At 44.0% G+C, this 23,979-nt stretch overlaps 1 protein-coding gene across 4 annotated transcripts in view; it reads right to left on the reverse strand.

The window, feature by feature from the left end:
- Positions 1-23,979, reverse strand: part of Prom1 (prominin 1) — a 107,386-nt gene that overhangs the window by 62,178 nt on the left and 21,229 nt on the right. For all 4 annotated transcript variants that reach the window (XM_021161787.2, XM_029477913.1, XM_029477915.1 and 1 more), the window contains exon 3: positions 6,549-6,607. In XM_021161787.2, the coding sequence (XP_021017446.1) occupies positions 6,549-6,607 (59 nt within the window). The remainder of the gene's footprint in view (positions 1-6,548; positions 6,608-23,979) is intronic.

A 23,979-nucleotide genomic window follows, 5' to 3' on the forward strand; every position in this document is an offset into this window, starting at 1 on the left:
ACTCCCACATACAATCATTAGATTAGACCATAACTCTTTTCACTCTCCCTGCTAGCTTGGTCCTGGAGTACATGGATCAATCAATGTCCTAGAGGATGAAATAACCTTTCATTCCAGTCTGTGCACAGAATCACTTGCATTTCTCTTGTTTGTATGCTCACTCCCTGATGCTTTCTTTTGTTTTTGAGACAAACTTCCCTGAATCCCAGGCTGGTCTCAGTAGTGAAAAATGATCCCCTTGCCTCCACCTCTTGGATGCTTCAATTATGGGATGTGTGTCTCCATGCCTAGCTTATGTGGTACTGAGGATGGAACTCAGAAATTCATGAAAGCTAAGCAAGTACTCTACCAACTAGAATGGCAGAAAACTCACAGGATGGCATTTGATGATTCGTGAACAAACAAAATAGCAGTGTATGAGGTAGGTGCTAAAATGAAGGGTCGGACAAGATATGAGCCTTGCTCCTTTAGGTGTGCACTGAGACCTGACCTCACATCCAATTTCCTGTTTAACCAACTCACTTTATCTTTTCACAGTTGAATGATGTCAGTTTTTTTTTCCCCTCATTTCTATGAGTGAGGCAATCAAAGAAGAACTCAAGGCTTCCACTCCCTGGAGCCTGTCCACAGTGGAATATGGCAGTGACAAAATCAGCTGAAGAAAAGAGTGACTTCTGTCCCTGAGATCTGCAGAGCTAAAAAGCATCTCCGGACACAGGGACGTGATTATGTCTGTGCCCTCTGGCCACCTGTCATTAGCAGCCACCCACCAGTGTGCGATCCCCTACCCTATTGTCTCTGTCATCACTCCTGAATGTCCACCAGAATGAGCTACCTCCTCCCAGCTAGCTGGCTCTCCTCAGCTGCCTGCCTTGCCTCAGTGCCTGTCTCTTGGTTTAAATGGCCTGATGTACAGACAGCAGCCCTACTGGGTGGACAACCCTGCCAGAGGTGAATGTGATGCCTTGGCAGAGAACACTAAAACTGAAATCAGCTACCTCCTTCTAGGAGAGCCTAGTTCCCACTGGGAAAATAGCCATTAATATGATGAGCCTCATAGGCATCAGGGATGAACTGTCACGGATTCAAGGCAAAAGCAACTGCTTAGAGTCAATGATCAATGATCAATTGATAGCAATTAGCTATAGACAATTGATCATGTATGAATCAGGGTGCAGCTGACACTTAAATATTCTTCATTTCAATACTAAAGTTAAAATGCTAAAAAAAAAAAAAAAAAGGCTGAGTTCATCAGTGTGTGTGTGTGTGTGTGTGTGTGTGTGTGTGTGTGTGTGTGTGTAGCCTCTTTCTCCTATCCGTGAACACCTGTTATTTACTGACTCTTTAGCATTTCCTTGAGAACTAATATCATTGGCCAACTAAGAAACCAACCCATACACTCCAAATTCTCACATACTTACAGATGTGCTCCCATTTCTCAGCAAACAAAATTATTTAATAATTAAAAGGAGTTTTAAATATTTTCAGAACCACAGGAAGCAATAAACTCAAATCCAGAAAAGAAGATGTATTAAAATGTTTATAGTGCATCAGTTTAGCTTCAACAACAACAACAACGAAAGATTATAAGTTCTATACAACCTTCCCAATTTTATCAATTAGGTATCAGTCAGGGTCATGAATGAGGTTGTATGATTTCCTTCCTCTTTCTCCTACCCTGCCCTAGAGCAGAACTGATCTTAGGTCCTCACACACCACAGAGATGACACAGACAAAACAAATTGAAACATTATCACAGTGGAATCACCAGGGAAGAACAGAAAGTACCGACAGAGACAGCACTAGCCATTGACCTAAGACGAACAATGACACAGAACAGAGAGCAAGCACACAGTTTACCTTCAGAGCCAAGACTATGATTTCTGGCTGTGGAAATCAAAGCAGTTGAGGAGTTTGTGTGTAGCAGAGGCAGCATGCATCGAAATAAAACAGAAAAGTCACGTGAGTCATTCACCATAACCATATTCCACATGGTAAAATAACATGGTGGGGGATCCACATGAGAACAGGATAGAGATTCTTGAGTGCATATGGAGAACCAATATTACAGAGTCAAGTTCCGGAATTCATGTTTGGGTTTTTGAAAGGTTCAAAGTCAGCATGATCATCAGTTAGGGAAAAAGCAATCACAGGGCAGTTATAGATGTTAACATGCTTGCTATATGATCTTTATGAAGCAGTAACAAGGGCAGCCTCTAGTCCAAGAATCAAAGACAACTCTTCTAAAGTGCGCCCTCTAGAATGAAATAAATCTGGAAATGTCCTTCCCTTGTTTAACAGCTTCCAATAAAGTTCCACCATTTCTAATGCAAGCTTCCCAGCATGGAGCTTTACTAGCCAATCTGGGGTTCACCTCCTCATTTTTCTTGGCCATTCTAAGTTGGTTGTTGTCATTCTGGCAAATCATTTTCTCTTTTCCCTCCTCACCCTGACTTCCCAGGTTGCCTCCCTATCATCCATCACTCATCCATGCTCATTCATCACTCACTGGAGGAAACTCAAGTCTTAGAAGAGATGCTGCCTCCTCCAGAAAGTCTAGCCATTGTATGTATTCTTTCATATGACACAGTGTCCCTGATCTTGCCGTTAGAGGTAATATTCTCACTTAGAAGACCTGGCTACCATATTGCCATCTCCTGTTATACTAACTCCAAGAAAGCAAGCCCCACATGCAATACTTACCCAACCAAAACTAAGTCAACTGATATGCTAATGGCATAAAAGCCATAACCCAAGACCAGATATTCCTCAGCATGGTCTAGAGATGGAGACCAGTCAATCAGTCAGTCAGTCAGTCAGTCAGGAAAATGAACCAAACCATAAGGAGGAGAGGAAAATAAAGCAGCTCTTAGTGCATTTTTCTTTCCGTCTCTCTTTCTCTCTTCCTTCCTTCCTTTTATGTATGTGAGTACACTGTAGTTGTACAGATGGTTGTAAGCCTTCATGTGGTTGTTGGGAATTGAATTTTAGGACCTCTGCTCACTCCGGTCAACCCTGCTCACTCTGGTCAGCCCCCTCGCTCAGGCCCAAAGATTTTTTTTATTATTATAAATAAGTTCACTGTGGTTGACTTCAATGCACCAGAAGAGGGCATCAGACCTCATTATGGGTGGTTGTGAGCCACCATGTGGTTGCTGGGGTTTGAACTTAGGACCTTTGGAAGAGCCGTCAGTGCTCTTACCCACTGAGCCATCTCTCCAGTCATGCTATAGTTGTTTCTAAATGCCCTCTGGAGCAAAATAAACCGAGGTGTCTGTGTCATTCTCCATATCGCCGTCTTGAAGTTGTCTGGTTTGGACATTTGAATGTGTGCAAACTGTTTCTTATCCGGGGCAGATCCTCAAACCCCTGAAAGAACAATGCTTGTGATTCTAATAATTTTTAACCAAAACACTGAAAATGTTGAGGGTTGGGGACATTTCAGATATACATGTCCACAAGGGTCACCTTGACAAGCCTTATTCTGTCTTCCTGGGGGAGCCCACAAGCTTGATACCACTCACAACCTTGACTCCCACATCTGCCAACCCTGAGGACCTCCCAGTATAACTAATTTCTGGCTCCTGTTCCCTTACAGTACATGACTCCAGGTCTGAAGAAGGCCAAGTATCTGTATTTTAAGAGAGCTCTCACGTGAAGATTACAACTGAGTAATTCGGGGAAATCTGTCCTCAGTTGATATTGTGGCTGGTCATACTGGATTAGAAAGGTCACTGTGATGGTTTGTACATGCTTGGTTCAGGGAGTGGTACTATTTGGAGGTGTGGCCTTGTTGGAGTAGGTGTGGCCTTGTTGGAGTAAGTGTGTCCTTGTTGGAGTAGGTGTGTCATCGTGTGCATGGGTTTTAAGACTCTCTCATCCTAGCTGCCTGGAAGCCAGTATTCTTTTAGCAGCCTTCATATAAAGATGTAGAACTCTCAGCTCCTCCTGCACTCTGCCTGCCTGGATGCTGTCATATTCCTGCCTTGAGGATAATGGACTGAACCTCTTAACCAGTAAGCCAGTCCCAATTAAATGTTGTCATTTATAAGACTTGCTTTCGTCGTGGTGTCTGTTCACAGCAGTAAAACCCTAACTAAGATGGTCACTCTACTTATAAGCTATAACAAACATCTAATTCTTTTGTAATTTCTCCAACCCAACAATCAGCCTTGCCTGGTAAATTTGACACGGTACAATAAACACCTCCGTGGACTTGGGTGGGTAAATTTTCACTGCTCTCTTTCTAAATGAGTTGTCCCATGGGATAAATTTATTTCTGTTACACAGCAGTTACAATCGTGATTCTATACCTTGGTGTCCTATGATTCTCTATTCAGTTGCCTATTATAACCATTTAGGGATCTTCTAAAAATACCAGTAGCCAGACCTGAAGAACAATACCAAAGCCTTTAGGGAACATTTATAGTATTGCTACCAATGCCACGCTGAGTCTTGGTGCCCTCGTGGACAGAAGAAGCAGAAAATAGTCCTGATGAGGCTTTACAAAAACTAGAAAGGAAATGGCAGCCAGTGACATCACGGTCACTCTGCTATCAGTGCTTCGTCATGTTTGGGATGAGCTGATGCTCGTGACGGTTACAGGCCCAAGCCTATTGCAGTCAGTAAAACCCAATAATTCCTGCAGTGTACTGTCTTCTAAGTACCCTCAAAGATCCCTGGGGTGTGCTTTCCTCATGGAAAATGGGATGTGAATTCAGACTAGGGGTGTGCCTTCTCCCTCTGAAGAGGTGTCAAACAGGTCGCTGGGACCACTTCCAGGCCTCCCCCACCACCTTGGAGTCTCCAGACAGGGGTCCAAGTGAGGTGAAGTTTCTGTTTCTACCCACACCCAGAAGAACCCTTGCTATCTGGGCTATCGGATTAGTCAGGCATGCTAATGTTCTTCAGACACATGGAAAGCAACAGTTATTGTATTTCGCCCAGAGATGTGAGCCAATCTGGATGATGCTTTGGTGATATAAAGAAACGAGAGCACTGAAGGCGGATGAGTACTCTTTAGAGTTCTAGGAGGGTAGTGAGCAGGAAGGAGGTAATGTGGCTGGCTCCCTCTTCAACAGTCCCACTGTTGGCCCGGCTGCCAGATGAAATGGCTTCCACAGAGGTTTCCCTCTTTGGCTTTTATAGTCATCCTTCTCCTGTGTCACCTATTACAAACTAAGGTGCAAACGAAGCTGATGATGTTTTTAATTCCAAGGTTTGAACTCATTAGCCATTGGGGCAGTGGGCATTCACATTCAGACCTGTGCTGGCTATCTCTTTGTTCCCCTGGACACCATCCTCAGCGCAGAATAGGAAAGAGCGGTATGTCTTACTTACTTCACTGGGAGCTGAGGATATGACAAGCACGTTTCTCTGGTTTTTAACACCCTACATTCAACACACAAAGATCTATGTGTTGTCAGGGTCTTTGACTCATAACTAACCAGTGTCAATGGAACTTTCTTTGAGTCCCAGAAGTAAAAGGAGCAGATCAGCCATGCCAGGTGGGCTGGGCAGAGATCAGCAAGCTCCTTTAAAGCTCTCTGAAAACCCTGACCACTCTCCTCCACTCACCTCCTGTTATCCAGCCTGGATCACTTGTCTTCCTCTCTGGACCAACTGTTCAGCTTTTCCACACCTGACCTCTACTCGCCTGGTCCCCAGCACGCCCAGAGCATCCCGTACCCACCCACCCCTGGTCCTCTCCACTTCTGCCAGAATCACTACTTGTGGTAAGGGCTTCTGCTCAAAGTGACTGCCTCTGTTCCTCAGGGTGCTGCTTCATGCCTATGGATTTCCTTATCACCCTTTGCCCTGGAGCCATAAGGTCCTGCCTCTGCATGCCAAGGAACAACCTTGCTTATCTCTGCCATTCCTTTAATTCCAACCAAGTATGCACTCCTAAGCAGGTGCACCACTAACCCAGCAATGAGCAAAGATGGGAAGTTGTTGTGTAGCAAACTGTTTTCAAAATCAACCTCTCTGTCACTGGTTTTGGCTTCTAAGGATTCTCAAACATTTCTGTCTAGAGTTTCCCTGCCTTAGCTAAAACAAACAAACAAACAAACAAACAAACAAACAAACAAACAAAATCTAGTATTTCTTTTCAGGAAATTTTAGAATGACACATAACTTGGTTCTCCTCAACAACCAATTTTGAAATTTCTGCTGCCACTAAAATGAGGTTTATAAAACACAACAGCACTCCATAAAAATCCTCAATCAAGCCGGGCGTGGTGGCACACACCTTTAATCCCAGCACTTGGGAGGCAGAGGCAGGCAGATTTCTGAGTTCGTGGCCAGCTTGGTCTATAAAGTGAGTTCCAGGACAGCCAGGGCTACACAGAGAAACCCTGTCTCGAAAAAAACAAAAAACAAAAAACAAACAAAAAAAAACCCTCAGTCAAAAAGTTAGCAAATTACAGGTTGAAAAAAAAAATAATAAAAGATTGTTTGAAGGCCTGTGTTCACACCAAACATGATCTTTCTACTATTTGCTATTCTTAATAAATTTGCTATTCTTAATAACAAAAACAAAAGCTTACCTCCTTGGAATCAACTGAGATGTCAAAGTTCTTGTTCTGTATGATTTTTTTGATCAAATCTATAAAGAAAAAAAAACACAAAATAGAAAAATTACTTTTTCAGTAAAAGTATACAATACATATGCATAAGATCTATTAGGTACTTACAAATTACTTCAGGTAGACACAGCATCCTTAAATGGTAGTCCAGTTCCTAAGTCAGGTAAGTAATTAAGCTAATGAGCTTAACTTTTCAGTGAAGGTGCTAACTTACTTGAACATTTGCCCAAATAAGCAAGAGTGGGAAAGTAGATATTTTCCATGATATTTCAGAGTTTTCATACACTGCTTAGAGACAGGAAGAGGGATTTCTCACGTTAATAACTCCTGGTTGGCTTTTAAGACTCATTTGTAGATACTGCAAATGTTAGGAATAAGTTGTATTTGTAGTTACAAATAAAACTAGTGACTTCAGGGCCGGCAGAACGGTTCCTGCTGGTAAGGGCACTTGCCACCCACAAGTGACCCACATGTCATCCCCAGAGCCTATGCTGGTGCAAAAAGGGAACTGATCCCTGTAAGTTGTCCTCTGACCTCCACTATTCGCGCCTGATGGACAGAGCCCCAGACCTTGTCCAGGTGGTTTACCTATCCTACCACTGTGCTACATCCCTTCAATCAATGATGGAGACCTCAGGCAAAGGATGAGCCCTGCAAGAAACACACTTCTAGGCAGGCAGGTGGGGAGTGTACAACATTGGTTGGGGCTAGGTGCTGGCAATGCCTTGTGTTTAAAGAGGAGTTCCAGGTGCTTGCTGGCCATGACCTGATGAGGAGAGGGGAAGTTTAACCTGGTTGTGACCGCATGACCTCCTTTAGTGGGGATAAAGGTGAGAGGCCCAGGGCACGCAGACCCTGGACGGAGGAGGGAGTGGTCCTCACCCCTACCACTCTCTAGTTGAGATTTTCGAGGTTGGACATGATTTGACCCCACTTCTGGCTCCTGACTGGCTCCTCCCAATTCCATGGTATAGCACCCCCCACAAGTATCTTTCCATTATTCTGTAGAAGAAAATGGCAAGTCTGCACACCATATTACCATGGTATGAAGTCTTGAGAAAAAACAAATATAAAGGAAAACACTATACCCCTAATTAGCTATAAGCTAAACTAGCCACATTTTCACAGAATACCATTTTTTTAATTTTTTATTTTTTTTTTGCTGAAAAGACCAAATGACAAACCATTTACTCTGAGGTGTCTGATAGATATTTTCCTAAATTTCAGGTATATAGCCTGCAGATTCACAAAAGCCAATGACAGCACCTATTACCTATGATTAAATGAAGCTTTGAAGTGAAAATTATAATTTTGCAAAACACCATTAATAAGCTTGCCTGTTAGGACTAGTAGATATATTAAAAATGAAATGTGTTTAGGCTGGAGAGATGGCTCAGCCATTAAGAGCAGTGGCTGCTCTGACAGAGGAACTTTGTTCAATTCCCAGCACCTACAAGGGTGCTTCACAACTATCTATTGCTCCAGTTCCAGGGATCCAATGTCTCGGTGGCTATAAGTGGAGGCATCCATGGGAACACACAGTGCAAAAACATACTTGCATATACATGCATAAATATAAAACAAACATAACACTTATAAAATGAGATATGCCAGCACGGGAAAACTTGTCAAGTTCATTGAATCCCTTTTCTGAGGAGAGTATAAGTGGTCATGAAGGCTTCCGTGGCAAGATAGACAATGGACCAATGATCATATATCAATACATCAAAGTAGGAAAAGTTCATTCACATCCCACATTGAAAACAGACTTAAAAGCCAGGTGGTGGTGGCGGTGGCCATGCAGGCCTTTAATTCCTGGAATTGGGAGGCAGAGAGAGGCAGGCAGATGTCTGAGTCTGAGGCCAGCCACCCTGGTCTACAGAGCAAGTTCCAAGATAGCCAGGGCTACATGAGAAACCCTGCCTCAAAAAAAAAAAAAAGAAAGAAAGAAAGAAAGAAGAAAAGAAAAGAAAAGAAAAGGGAAAAGAAAAAGGAAGGGAGGGAGGAAGAAAGGAAGGAAGGGAGAGAAAGAAAGAAAAAGAAAGAAAGAAAGAAAGAAAGAAAGAAAGAAAGAAAGAAAGAAAGAAAGAAAGAAAGAAATAGAATGAAAGAGAGAAAGAAATAAAGAAAGAGAAAGAATGAAAGAGAGAAAGAACAACAACAACAAACCAACCTTAAAAAATGAGCACTTACCCAGCTTGGGTCAGGTCAAAGAAAACAACCCAGTTACGGAAATGACTGAGAGACTCTTTTATTACCTGTCTCTCATTGCTCAGATGTCCAGAGTGTCTGCAGCCCAAGCTTGTTACTGTGACAAACTGAACTGGGACATACACAAAAGAAAGTGTCTGACTCCCACTAAGCCAGACATAAAAGAGATTTTCAAAGATATAGATAGTAACATCATCCCTCTCACTTTTTAATTGTTACATATGAAAAGTTGAATATTTGGTTTGATGGTTGGTTTGGTGTTTTTGATACAAAATGCTGCTGTGCAGTCCAGACCTGCCTTGCCATGAATGAGACTCCTCCTGCATCAGCCCACTTGCACCCATGCTAGCTTTACATATAAACCTCGCCTGGTTAGGAAGGGATTCATTATCATTACTTTTAAATTAATTAGAGAATGACTGTTAAAAATCTCCAGTTTAATTCCAAACTTAGTCAGTGTGGTGGTTTTAGGCTCTCAAGGAGTGGCACTGTTTTGGTATTAATTTTCAGCCCCTGTTTTCTCAGTTACTTCTGGACTAGTTTCTTCTTTGCCTTGAACCAGAAGCCAGCAAGCCAGGAAGGAGACCACAAAATATATCCGATGTTTTGAGCCTGATAAACCAGGACACTCACCTTCCTGGCTAACTCAGAGCTGAGAGGAGAGCCTGGAGGGGGTTGCTCATCACCTCTCTTCCCTGGGACAGACTCCCTGACTTAGGCAGTGTAAAGAAAGAGATGTTTATTTTGGCTCAGAGGTCAGCCATATATCATGGCAAGAAGGCAAGCTGGCAGGACCCAGTGGCTGCTTGTTCACATCCTGACAGATCGGGGAGCAGAGGAAGAGAATGCCAGAGCTTAGTTTCCCCCTTGCTTTTCTCCTTTTCTTTCTGTGAAGGATGCGAGCACAGTGCCACTCACCTGCATGGTAGGTCTCCCTCCACAGGTAATCCTCAATGGAAAATTCCAAGGATACTAATGCTCTAGGTGTATTTTAACCCAGTCAAGTTGCTGATAACATGAACCATCACAGAACAGGGAAAGTGATTGCACGGAGGGATAGGAAGAGGCCCAGGAACTTGTTTTCTTTCAACTCTGGGCTGTCGTTTTAAAACTTTAGCAGCTTTGCAACAACCGCACAGGTGGCACCTTCACCTGGACCCTTTGTTGGCATGTTTTGTCACACAGCTTAATGTTGCCGCATACATCCTACAGGTCATTCTCCTGTGTACACCAAAAAGAACGTGACTCCCAAGACATTTAACATGAGACTAGCATTTTTATCAGCTACGCAGTTCCTATTTATATAGTTCTCAAAAAACTACCCTAGAATCCAAATGAGGCATTTTTGGAAAGGCACTACTACATTATGTCCCCAGGGTACTACATCAGGAGGCACAAGGGTAAAATTAGGTAATTTTTTGTTAAAACGGGTAGGATTTTTTGTTTGTTTTTATTTTTTACATTTTTATCCAGTGTGTGTGTGTGTGTGTGTGTGTGTGTGCATTTGTGCACACACAAAAGTGGATGTCAGTAGGGAACTTCCTCCTTGGGTAATGGTTCCTGCTATATGGGTCATGGGAACTGGACTCAGGTCATCAGGCTTGGTGGTAAGGCAAGGAAATAAGTGTCTTTACTGTTGGGCAATCTAGCTGGCCCTTCTACAAACTCTGTGTGTGTGTGTGTGTGTGTGTGTGTGTGTGTGTGTGTGTGTGAGTGTGTGTGTGGAGTGTGATGGCCTTAGTACCTAGTTTAGGGTCTGAACATATTTGGGCCCACTGAACATTTCTGAGAACGATGTTGGACCATGTCATTGAATGTGTGAGAAACTTTAAGGCAGTTAAAGGGGAGGTGACAGGCTCAGCAGTCAATGGAATCTGTAAACAAAGAACCCGAGCTAAAGCCCAGATCCATCCCTCCTGGTCTCAGGCTCTGACCAGTTGTGAACAGACAGTTGACAGTAGTTACCTTAGACTGAAAAGCTCAGAGAACTGTCTGTCTGGAACCTTGGATAGCTGCTACATCCCCCACTACTCCACCAACTCTGGAACATTAGTGGCAGATGCCATCCCAGATGCTTTCTTTACACATGTTATGCATGTGGTGCAGGGTAATCCTGAAAGATAAATTATCATTTCCTTTTCCTCCGATGAAACTGAAACACACAGAATTCAAGTGAATGTCCTGAATCCTTCCACATGCATTGGATGGTAACATTAGAACAGAGGGCTGGAATTCAGGCAGAAAGAGCACTGGGTATCAGAACCAAAACCACCCTGAGTGTGAGTTCGGATCCCCCAGCAACAGTTCACTCCATGACCACAGACAACTTCTTCACCAGCCAAGTGGAGCCTCAGAGTCATCTGCAAGGTAGCCAGGAGGATTCTGAGATACAGCTGCTGTCACTGCTGTCACTTAAGATCTTTCTGGTAACAGTCATGAGGTGGTAACAGTGAGTCTCTTCTTAAGAAGTGGAACCTGTGGAGTGTCTGTCACTTGACACACATTCCAACCAGTCGCATAGCCTGTTGCTATTGCTGGAGGCAGAGCTAGAAGCCTGCTCTGCCTCAGTCCACATCCCAGACTCTACTGCGCCTGCAAACCTGCCTGAAGCATGCAGCTTGGTAGGTGATTGGAACCACGCAACAAGGTATATATATCCCTTCTGTTCCTCCCTTTCCTCTAAGACCTCCCAGGGAGTTAGAATTGAGGGAGTTAATCCCTTAGGACAGGTCCTTGGGCACACAAGGACAGGTGCTTGCAATCCTCAGAACATTTCAAGTGGACTGATGTATGGTCAAAATAACCCTCTTATTTCTTTCCCTCCCCCCCCCATCTCTTTCTATATATGGATTGCTTTAAAGAGCATAAATACCCCTTAGTCAGCACAGCTGTGGGTATCATTGGCACTTGCTTATATTTCATGGCAAATGGCGTACTTCAGGCTGAGATACCATGAAGATTGCTCCAGGTCATTTATCCTTCACAGATAGAGTAAAATATGATTTTTACATGGACAGGAACCAGAATATCAGCCATATTTTGTCTAGAGTTATATTATTTTGTTTTCAGTTTGAAGTTGGACTGAATATGGAAGAATAAATATGCCAATAGAATTATCTTAAAAATTCAAAACTTAAAGTATCTTTTCACATGACCTGAAGTATGTACAGACCCTCAACTCTTCTCCCACCACGACACACTCTGTCTCCAGGAGGCCAGTCTTACTTCCAGGCCTTTGTTGCATATAACAAAATGGATTTACTTGATCCACACATCGTCCCACAGCCCTATCATTAAGCTCCTATGGTCTCTAGTGCAGATCAAACACATAACTGGAACCATATGTCTTTCAAAGGTCCTCCAGACAATTTTTTTTTCCTCCATGAAGAGCAAAGGCTGGAAGTAGAATTATCTCCTCTGAGATGTTTTAGAGGAGGGTGCACACATGGGGATCCATGGGGACATTTGCAGTGGTCCTTAACTTCCTCAACCTGGCCTCACCCTGGGCTACCATGCTGAAGCCCCAGACAGCGACAGGAAAGAGGAGCCAGCTCCCTGCAGCTCCTTCGTAAATCACAGAGGCCCCTCAGTCCTTTGTGCTTATCTGAGAATTGGCCTTGGTAAGGATTTCCCAGCTCCAGGAGACAGCAGAAACTTTCTCAAACTTTCTCGAGGCCTGTGCCACTTCATAGCTTCCTTTGAAGGAGGTAGAAATGACTGAAAGGTAGCCCAGTAACAACCTGGCTTGAGTTAAACAGCATGCAGAGTGGGTCCAGGAACAATGAATGAATTAGTGTGAACACATGGATGGCAGAAGCTAAAAGCGCCAGATTCATCTCAGATGATTTCACAAGCAAAACTTCCTCTGGAACTACTTTTCTTCATTGTTCATTGTACTGCCTAGTTTCATGTCAACTTGAGATGAGGGCATCTCACCTGACAAAATGCCTTCATAAAAGATCTGACTATAGGCAAGCAGGCCAGTAGGGCATTTTCTTAATTAGTGATTGATGAGGAGAGTTTAGCCTCTTGTGGGGCTAGGTACCACCGCTGGACTGGTGGTTCTGGGTTCTGTTTTTAAAAAAAGCTGGTTCAGCAAGCCATGGGGAGCAAGCCAGTAAGCAGCACTCCTCTCTGGCCTCTGTATCAGCTCCTGCCTCCAGGTTCGTACCTAGTTTGAGTTCCTTCCTTGGCTTTGCTCTATGCACTGTAAACAGGCTATGTAAGCTCTTTTCTCCTCAACTTGCTTTTGATCGTGGTGTTTGACTGCAGCAAAAGTAACCCGGAGGTATTCATCCAGAGAGCAAGTGAGCATCTTGGCTAATGTAGTAAAAAGCCAGTATGCATGGAGAAGCACTCCAGCCAGTGAAGGATGAAAAATTAAATATGGTCATGAGGAGAAATTAAATATGGAGAATTAAATTAAAGGAGCAGAATGCAATATATGACAAGAGGAGAAAAATAATCAAGAGTTCTTGATGTACTCTCATTCTCTGGCTCCATTGTTTAACTGCTTCTGTCCTGAGCTGAAATACTATTCCTTCCTCAGCCTCCTGAGAGCCAGGGCCACCGGCATGCATTGCTACACTCCGCTGAATTTTAAAGAAAAGGAGGCACACACTGACCAATTCCACCACGGACTTAGAAATGGGAGCAAACACTTGATAAGCCTGATAAACCTGACTTAGCTTCTAAACATCTGAAGCATCAATCTCTTTACTAAAAAGCAAACCAGAGGTTTTAATAAGGTTGATGTTGGGATTTGATTGGTCTCCTTTCTGTTACATTAAACTGCAAATTCTAGCGGGGCTGCAGCAGGGATTTAGACTGGCTCATTTCAGCCATACCAGCCATAGGAACCAGGAGTTCAGAAGCAGACACATACATCATGGTAAATCATGGCAGACATATTCAACCTATCAGAGCTGCTGGAAGACGACATTGGCATTCCCCTACTTTTCAAAATAACACTTGACATTTCCAGCAACACATTTCCTTAGCTCTGTCATTTCCAATGGAAATCATCTCAGAAGCCTTAAAAATCACGGCCCCCTGGAGAACAACATCATCGTCATCAAATTCAACTCACTTTCGGAGTTGAGTGCTGACTCCCACCCTTGCATTGCCTGAGACCCAGCTTGGCATGGAGAAATCACATTTTCGAGAGATCAGCTGTTAAAAGCACCTGTCTGCCTTCCAGAGGCCCCTCATTTGCTTCCCAGCACTTAAATGGCCGCTTACAGCCATGTCTAACTGCACTTCCAGGGGATTCAATGTCTTTTTTTGGCTAATATGGGTGCTGCTTGCACAGTTTATGTGCATTCATACATAGATAGATAGATAGATAGATAGATAGATAGATAGATAGATAGATAGAGATATAGACACATACATACATGCATACATACACACACATACATACACACATGCACACACACACAACCAGATAGGCACAAGCAATTCTTCACAGTGCTTGGAAATTAAGGTAGACAAATACAGGGTTCTATAAAAGCCTGGTCCTCTCAAGTCAGAGTCAAATGACTCTGTCCCTTGATTCTCAGGCATGGGTAGGGAAGGCTTACAGCAGCTCCGTGAACCTGCAAGGTCATGCTTAGCCCCCTTGTCTGCATGGTTTGAGGTAGGGTGGCCATAAGTCTGCCTTTATTTTTATACTTAACCTTTTAGGTGCTAGGGATTTGCTCTTACAAGCATTTTTCCTATGAACACCCACAGCCCATTCACTAAACTACCTTTGCCAAAGATGTTGTCCTGTGTGTGTGTGTGTCTGAGCACTCGTGTTCAAGTGATACGGGACTTGTACAGAGGTTAGCGGACAGCCCCAGGTGTTGGCCTCCGCTGTTTACTCTGGTAAGCACCGGCCTCGATGGTTAATGAATGAGCTTCTAGGATTCTCCTGCTTACTGCTTCCATCTCAGTATAGGAGTACTGAGATTACAGATGCACTACTGTGTCAGGCTTAAATTGTGGACTATAGGGATCCAAAGTGCTTTACCCACTGAGATTTCTCCATATTCTCATAGCTGCTTCTTAACTCAACTCTAGTGATTTATTCAAAACAGGATTCGGTTCACCACATCAAATGCTGTGCAATGCATGTGCATACATATATATATGCATGCCTTAAGTTAAAATGGTAGGGTGTGATTCACTTCTTTGTTAATGAGCCCATCAGTCACCAGAACAAATCTTGCCTATACTGACTGTCTTAAGGTTTTACTGCTGTGAGCAGACACCATGAGCAAGGCAACTTGTATAAGGACAACATTTAACTGGGGCTGGCTTACAGGTTCAGAGGTTCAGTCCACTATCATCAAGGTGGGGAGCATGGCAGCACCCAGGCAGGCATGGTGCAGGAGGAGCTGAGAGTACTAGAACTTCATCTGAAGGCTGCCAGGAAAAGACTGGCTTCCAAGCAGCTGGGATGAGGGTCTTAAAGCCCCATGCTCACAGTGACGCACCTGCTCCAACAAGGCCACAGCTTCCAAAAGTCCCACTCCCTCGGCCAAAAATATTCAAACTACCACACTGATTCGATGAAAATGAAAAGATTTTCAAAGAGTTTTTAAACTTTTTAAAATAGTAAACTGAATCATCCTGTTCAACTATGGGAAGGTAAAACCATGTCAGGAAGCTTGGTAAGGTAGAGCAGGTTGAGACCTGGAGACTTGGTAGGCACATACCTGAGATTTAGGCCACTCCAAGCTGCCTGCCAGATTCCTGGTCTGGAACATGTGCCACACGCCTCACATAAGGAAACGTAACCTGAGGTCACCTGGGCCCAGAACAGAGCTCTCCATGCTAATGAGGTACCTAGAGGTCCTGAGGTTTTAGCCCATAAGCTACCCTTCCCAGACATCCCTCCCTGCAAAAGGAATTTAATCTCTGGTCCACCCTGAGACGTGGGTTCAGTTAGGTGTCTTAGTCAGGGTTTCTATTCCTGCACAAACATCATGACCAAGAAGCAAGTTGGGGAGGAAAGGGTTTATTCACCTTACACTTCCACATTGCTGTTCATCACCAAAGAAAATCAGGACTGGGACTCAAGCAGGTCAGGAAGCAGGAGCTGATGCAGAGGCTATGGAGAGACATTACTAACTGGCTTGCTTTCTTATAGAACCCAAGACTACCAGCCTATTGATGTCACCACCCACAATGGGCCCTCCCACCCTTGATCACTAATTGAGAAAATGGCTTACAGCTGGATCTCATGGAGGCATTTCCTCAAGGGAGGCTCCTTTCTCTGTGATAACTCCAGCTTGTGTCAAGTTGACACACAAAACCAGCCAGTACAGTTAGGTATGCATCCATTTTCTGCCATGAACAGTCAATAAACAGTTTAGAACCATGGACTGACTGTCTCTTTCATCTACCACCAGCATGGGGAACATGCAGAAGGTCTTCGCCTACAGAGTAGCAGCTAAATCTCTCTGCACTTCCAGCCTGCCTCCCTCCACCAAGCTAAGAACAGTCTCTGCTAAGACAAGCTGGAACTCTCCCCTCCCTGCCCTCCTGGCTCCCCTGCCCTGGGCTAGACGCTGTCCTCCAGCCCTTGGGCTCTTCCATGACTCCCAGCAGAGTATGGACGTCCAAGAACCAGAGAACCCCACAGCCCCAGCTTTGACGCAGGTCCAGGGACCCACCCCTTATCCCACTCCCCATCCCCCCAACCCCGAACCAGCTCTGGAGTTCCCAATTCTCAGACTGTGCAGTGGCTCGGTGCTTCTTTACAGCCCAGCACCCGCCCCAGCAGCAAGGGCAGGCTGGACACAGACCCACATTCAACTAATCAGACATTTCTGTATTTGTTTGAAATAATGAGATATTTACCTGTTGGAAGTTTTCATTTTGGAATTCTGACTCAGGAAGAGCATCAATTAACATAAACATAGAACCTAACAAGCTCTGGCCTCTAGTGAGAAGACAGGAGAGAACTACATTGAATTACATTTTCAGTCCAAGATCCTTCCTCCCAGGGAGGCTCTGCAGGAAATGCTGGCGACCTTGCATAAGCTACCAAGGGGTTTGAGTTTACACCAACAGGTTCAATGTCTTAATTTCAACCAGCAATCTCCTTAAGAAAGAGCCACGTGGGTCTTTAAGCTGTTCTTCATAACCCATTTATTTTATGGACCACTTGGTGCATGTAACTCTTAAGGATAGAATCAGAATCCCATTAGCCTCAGCTGCCATCTAAAGGGTTAAATATTTTAGGAGTACAGGTGTTCTTGAAACAGTGGTTTACACTAGTTATGAGCATGCGCTTTGGAGATTAGGAAAATCTAGAAGGCTTATGCATGTAGAGAGTCTGGGGTGAGACTTCTTGGAGCTTTGAAGATGACAAGGATGATAATCAGGTGGAAGGAACATTATAACTACAGTTTAAAGTAATTTGTATGGTTTTCAATGGATTCTTTTAGGCATTCTATTTTATGATTCCATGAGTTCAGATCCTGAATGATGATGACTTTTGAAGACTTGGTTTTCACATTTGTGCTGATCTGTTGGCAGCAGCAGAGTCTGTATGTGGCACATCTGCACATATCATCTTCCAGGGAAAATGAGGATTTTCTCATTTTTTTGCTTGGTCAGAACTCGAAGAAAAGTTACAGATAGAGGAGGTGTCTTAGAGCTAACGACACAGCATGACAATATGGATAACTTATTACGGAAATAAGTTTATTTTGATTCCCAGTTCTCACCCAAGGTTAAGGAACCCCAGCTGGTGCTGGCCTTCCGGCTGGCCAGAGTATGGACTTGAGGCAAGCAAGATGGCCCATGGCAAGGCACAGGTCTTGTGCTTGAGAGCTGAGTCCCGATCACTGCTTAAAGGCCCTTCATCCTAGTACTGCAGGATGCAGTCAGCTTCAACACAGATTGGGAAGGAGACGGATCCTCTTCAAACTGTGTTGAGAAGGACACTGGAAGGAAGGCTTATCAGGGTATAGCTTGTTTTAGTAAAAGGCTGAGTAATTCCATTTACCACTATCTCCGAGTTTAGTGATTTCAGGGGTGTTGTTCTTTTTAAAATTACTTATGCTGAGACAGAAAGGGGGTGGGGACAGACAGAGAGACAGAGACAGAGAGACAGCATGTTTGTATACCATATTCTGCTTGTGCAGGTCATAAAGTAACTCATGGGATTTGCTTTCCTGCCTCTGCCATGTGGGTCGCAGAGATCAAACTCATGCCTGAAGGTACGGTGGTAAGCACAGTTGTCGACTGAGCCACCCTGTTATCACCTCTCTTCTCCCTTTAGAGACATGGTCATACTCTTTATCCCAGGCAGCCACACAACTCATTGCTTAGCTCTGGATAGCATCAGTTGTCTGGCCTCAGCCTCCTGATTTTTGTGATGACAGGCATGAGCCATTATGTCTGGGCTCGGTAAAAAATCATTTCCTTCTGTAGAGAGCCTCAAGTCCAGTGTACACGAAAAGCGGTCTGGGGATTCTGGTTTGTCTCCCTGTGGTGCTGGTTCAGATGTTTCGGTGGATCTACCATACTTGACCGAGAAGGAGACTGTGGACAAGGAAGGACGGCCACTGTGGAAGGCTATGGAGGCCAGGCTTGGAAATGGTTCTCATAGACATACATCTTTTCACATTCTACACTCACAAGCTGCTACCAGATGACAAGGGATGCAGAGTTGGGGTGTGGGCCTAGGGAGAAGAGGCCACATAGTGATGCTGCCATGCTCTGTGTCTCTCCCTGAAGAGCCAGGGAAGGAAGAGGGGAGTGCTGAAGGTATCAGTGGATGGTGAAAGATGCTGACACGCTGATGCAGTGTAACACTAGGCTATGCTGACCCTGTGTCTCGGGCAAAATACTCTTCCCCTTTTGCACAATAGCAGCACTTCTGGGAAGTTAACTTTTGGGAGCTGGGGCATTACTAGTCACTAAACAGGCTGTGCATGCTAGAAAGATGTTCTACCACTGAGCTGTACCCTCAGTCCCTTTGTATGTTTTACTCTGGGACAATGTCTCTGAAAATCTCCTAGGCTAGCTTTGAATTGGCTTAGTAATCTAAGGGGGCTTTGAACTTGCGATTCTCCTGCCTCAGTTTCTTGAGCAGCTGGTATATGGCCCATTAACTTATTATACATTTACAAATCTGTTTTGGGGGTCTTTACATTGTATTCTTACTGTTATATTCTCTTTATAATATGGATAGTTATAGAAAAGATGAAATAAGGCTTTTTCCTTTGAACAGTGATGACTTTTGCGGGGGTGCGGTGCTTTTGAGACAGGGTTTCTCTGTATAGCCCTGGCTGTTCTGGAACTCTCTCTGTAGACCAGGCTGTCCTTGAAATCCACCTGCCTCTGCCTCCCAAGTGCTGGGATTAAAGGCGTGCACCACCACCACCCAGCCAATCAGTGATGACTTAACACACAAGTTAACACCGCAGTTTCATAGCTTAGAGCCATGAGGGGGACCCTTGAACCATGCCTGGTTAAGATAGTGGCACTGAATGTGAACAAGTACTCCAGTCCTTCCACAGAGATGTCAACACCACAAGAGTCCAAGAGTGTTGACTTATAGATCCCACCTGCAAAACCTAAGAGCACTTAGGCTCAGCACAAGTCTGATGCATCAATAGCACAGTAGCCTCTGAAGTCCCCATGTACATTACATGGGAATGATCCATTTACAGGGGAGTGGTGCAGGGCTCACTGGGCCCAGCTTGAGACAGAACCCAACTTTTCATACAAAACAATTAAAAAGTGAGAAGGATGGTGTTTGTTTCTACATCTCTTTTACGTCTGGCTTAGTGGGAGTCAGCCACTTTCTTCTGTCTATGTCACAGTAACAAGCTTGGGCTGCAGATAGTGTGGACATCTGAGCCTGCAGAGACAGGTAAGAAAAGAGCCTCTCAGTCATTTCCGTAATTCTGGGTTGTTTTCTTTGATCTGACCCAAACTGGGTAAGTGCTCATCTTTTAAGGCTGTTTTCTTTGTTCTTTCCCCTTTTTTGAGGCAGGGTTTTTTTGTATAGCCCAGGCTGTCCTGGAAGTTGCTCTGTAGACCAGGCTGGCCTGGAACTCAGAGATCAGCACCTGCCTCTCTCTGCCTCCCAAGTGCTGGGATTAAAGGCCTGTGTAGCCGCCACCACTGCCACCTGGCTTTTGTCTGTTCGATGTGGGATGTGAATGAAGTTTTCCTACTTTGATGTATTTGATGGATGATCCATTGGTCCATTTCCCATGCTGCCATGGAAGCCTTCATGCCCACTTATATTCTCATCAGAAAAGGGATTCACCGAGCTTTACAAGTCTTCCCGTGCTGGCATAGCTCATTATGGGTTATGTTTGTTTTATAGTTATGCATGTATATGCAAGTATGTCTGTACACTGTTCATGTACCCATGGATGCCTCCACTTACAGACGCGGAGGCACTGGATCCCTGGAACTGAGTAATAGATAGCTGTGAAGCACCCTTGTAGGCTCAGCTGACTCCTCTAACATTGAGTGCTTATAACTCATTACCCAGTTTTGCCACTTAACCATCCCCTGTCTTACATTGACTACTTAGTCAACATCGACACATCTTGTTTCCGCCATCAATGAAGTTGTTCATTCCTTTAGGAAGAAGATGCTCTCTCTCCCGGGTAAATCCCAGAGCCCCAACCCAGAGCTGTGCATCTGTGCCAAGCATCCCGTAAAGCTTGCATGCCCTAGACAATACATGGAAATGAGATCCAGGAGGGCAGCTTTTGTCTAAGTGGGTGTGTTTTCCTTGAGAACAACAACAACAATCTAGAAATATAAGCATGTACTGAAAAATTAAGTTTTCTCTCATGTTGTTTCTTTCCCTTTGGCTTCCTTATTGAGCCACAAAGTGGGATGGGATAGATAATCAAAAGCCTCTTCTATACTTGAAACACAATCGCAAAGCATCACTGAACGTGAAGACCCAAAGCACTCAACACTAGCTAAAATCTGAATTCCTTACACCTCCAAGTGTATACTTTCAGGCTGGCTTTAACTTTTTTCTTTTTTAAGTTTCATGAATGGTGATGATGATGATGATGATCATTGAGGAAGGATTGTGGGAGGGAATGACCAGGAGGGAGGCAGTGATCAGAATGTAAAGTGAATAGGTAAAAACAAAAAATAAAATTAAAATTAAATCAATCAATCAATAATTGAATCCCCAAGTGTAGACAGTTCTAGATACATACAGGGAGACCTGTGGGTAAATGTATTAAAACCTGATGGATTTAGATATCTGCATTTTTTTTCTACATCATATCTTGATTTACATTCATTCTATCTAGGAATAGGGTCTGATTCAAACTTTTTTCTACCAACAACACAGTAGTTTAGAAACAGCAGCCCAAATGTACACAGTTATCTACAGGTGAACATACACCCTTTCTTTCTTGTTTCCGTATATCATATAGGAACATACACTTTCTATAAAATGGAAAGTCTACAGTAGGCAGGTCTGCTGTGCTTGTGATGAGTAACACTGCAAGCAAAAAACCAGCGGTGAGCTTCTGTAGCCAGCAATTCCACTGTATCCCAAGCAGCAGGAATTCATTTTGGACGGACACAGAAGACACTGCCTCGGTTGTGCATAGTCCTCCCGAGACAAGCATCCCTCACCCACACCCTGACACCTCACCCCCTCCCACCTCTGGTCCACTCTCCTGCTAGCTTGTCCTTTTAGCTTACATTGATGGTATGGTCCTAAGTAAGCAAGTGTCCTGTCCCAGAGCCTCAGTGTTCTCCGTAAAAGAAAGCAACCTTATGTTTATGATCTCCCTTGAACGACAATTTCCCTCACACCAAGTGGCCGAATTAGTGCCAATTCCCCGTGGCCAGGTGAGCCACAGAGTTCTATAGAAGGTTCTGCTGTTGCAGAAACATGAGTAAATTTAAAAAAATTAAAAAGAAACCATAACTCTTTCACAGACAAACCCCTCAAAAAGAGAAACTAAGAACTACGAAATGCCCGTCCCTCCACAGTTCTCAGAAATCATGTCTTAACTATCAGTGCACACAGTTTATAGTTCACCTTACCACACTTCCTCAGCTCAGGGGCAGCATGAAGCATGACAGACCTTCTGATGAACTTGAACTCCTTCAAAACCATTGAAAATGACATCTCATGACTAGTAACCCTACCGGGGGCAAATATCTAAAGGGCAGAGAAAAGCTAAATGCACACATAACCCTAGTTAAAACAGCAATGAGTTCTGTCCAGTTTTCATGCGACCCCAGGCTCGTCCTCTGAGATTCGGAAGAATGCAAGGGGAGAGACACTTGCTGCTGGACAACCTGCTTTGGGGTTTTGGGGTACTCTGTTTCTCCTAATTACATCCAGCAGCTGACCACTCTCAGAACAAATCACAGCTCTACCACCTGGACCCACTTTACCTGCTACCCCAGCTCTGCAAGAAAATACCCACCACAAAGGGAATACATTTGGACAGAAGGCTGGGCTCGTGCCAAGGCCCCCAATGTCAAGAGGGAGCTTGCACAGTTTCTGGAAACTAAAAGGCAGGAGTGACTGCAGTCCAGAAAGCCAGGACAGAATGGCTGGAGACACTCAGCAGTGAGCAAAAGCCAGCATGGGGCTGGGGATAGGACTCACATAGCCAGCAATATGTTTACTGAACTCTTAGTAAATTCCAGCTCTCAATAAAACCATTCCAGGCCCTGGGGATACGGAACTATGAAGTTAAGTGAACAGAGTTAGTTGAACTCTTCCAGTAAGATGCTTTGATTCTGAGACACGAAATGGACAAATACTGTACAGGCATTATCCTTTTTTGGAGGGGAAGGGATATGTTTCAAAATCCCCAGTGGATGCCTAACATTGCATATAGTTCCAAACCCTAGATAAACTGTTGTGGTTTTTTTGTTTTTTTTTTACTACATGCAATCTAGTTATAAATTAGGCATAGTGAGAGATGAACAGTAACAAATTATACAATTAGAACTATTATACTTTGCTGAAATAAAACCACTAGTATCTCTTCTCTTGTGTTTCAGGAATTATTTAGGAAAACAAGAGTTCCTTGACATAAGCAGTGTCTAACACCACACCATTGAATGTGACAGCAGAGATAGGTAACAGGCAGGAAGCATATAGAGCATGAATCCTCTGGATAAGGAGATGGTTCACGACATGGACAGAATGGATCAGGAAGACACAGATTTTATCACACTGCTCGGACCAACACACAACCTGAAAGTTTATGAATTGCTTATATCTGAAAGTTTCAATTAAAAATTTTAAATCATGGGTTACTGAACCCACAGAAGATAAAACCCCAGAGGAAGGGGGTACCCCTGGAATGTTGGAGTACATGAAATGAGGAAAAATGGAGAGTAGGGTGATGGTCTGAAGAGATAAAATCCAAACAAAGACTGGAGAGAAATGAGAGATAAGCCATCCAATAGAATGGTTCAAAAGGAAATACAGGTACACCAGAGGCAGGAGGATGCTGCAAGTTTCAGGAACAGTGGGGATGCCAGATGGCATAACCATCATAGTCTTTCTTTGTCCTTGCTACATGTATTGAAGGCCCACCTGGGCTGGGATCCAGGTGAGTGACAGCCTCAGCTTGGGAAGACAGTTCTGCCGAAAAGAAGGTGACAGATCTGACATATGCCTCTTACAGTTTCAGTTTCCATGTGAGGAACAAGCCTGCAACAAGAAGGAGCCTACGGTGAAAAGGAGCAGCCCTGCTGCTGCTGCTGTATTATGGACTCAGGAGTCTCCTACTTCCAAAGTCAGAGGAACTTGACTTGGCTTGAATGTCAGAAGCACACAGTCACTTCTGCTCAGCTTTATTTTCAGGCACAAGGTATATCTGGAGTGGCTCTTTAAAGAAATGCGAGACAGTATCAGTAAGCCTGGAACATCACCCTCCACATGTCTCACTCAATTACCCTCCAGATGCTCATGTCCAAATCTCATTAGGCTGAGCTTCTGGGTCAGCCAATTCCTAAGAGGATATTCAAGCATACACAACCTCCTCTTCCCCCAACACCCAGACCATACAAAGAGAGCCTTTGACTCGATTAATATACCTGTCATATTTAATAAGTAAACATCCAACTGAGAAACTGTAAAGCCATGAACAGGAATTTACAGATTCCTGCTAGAGAAAGATCAAATAGGAATAGACTTATCACAGTGTCAACTACC

This window comes from Mus caroli, chromosome 5, assembly GCF_900094665.2.
Source record: "Mus caroli chromosome 5, CAROLI_EIJ_v1.1, whole genome shotgun sequence".
In the NCBI taxonomy this organism is placed as follows: domain Eukaryota; kingdom Metazoa; phylum Chordata; class Mammalia; order Rodentia; family Muridae; genus Mus; species Mus caroli.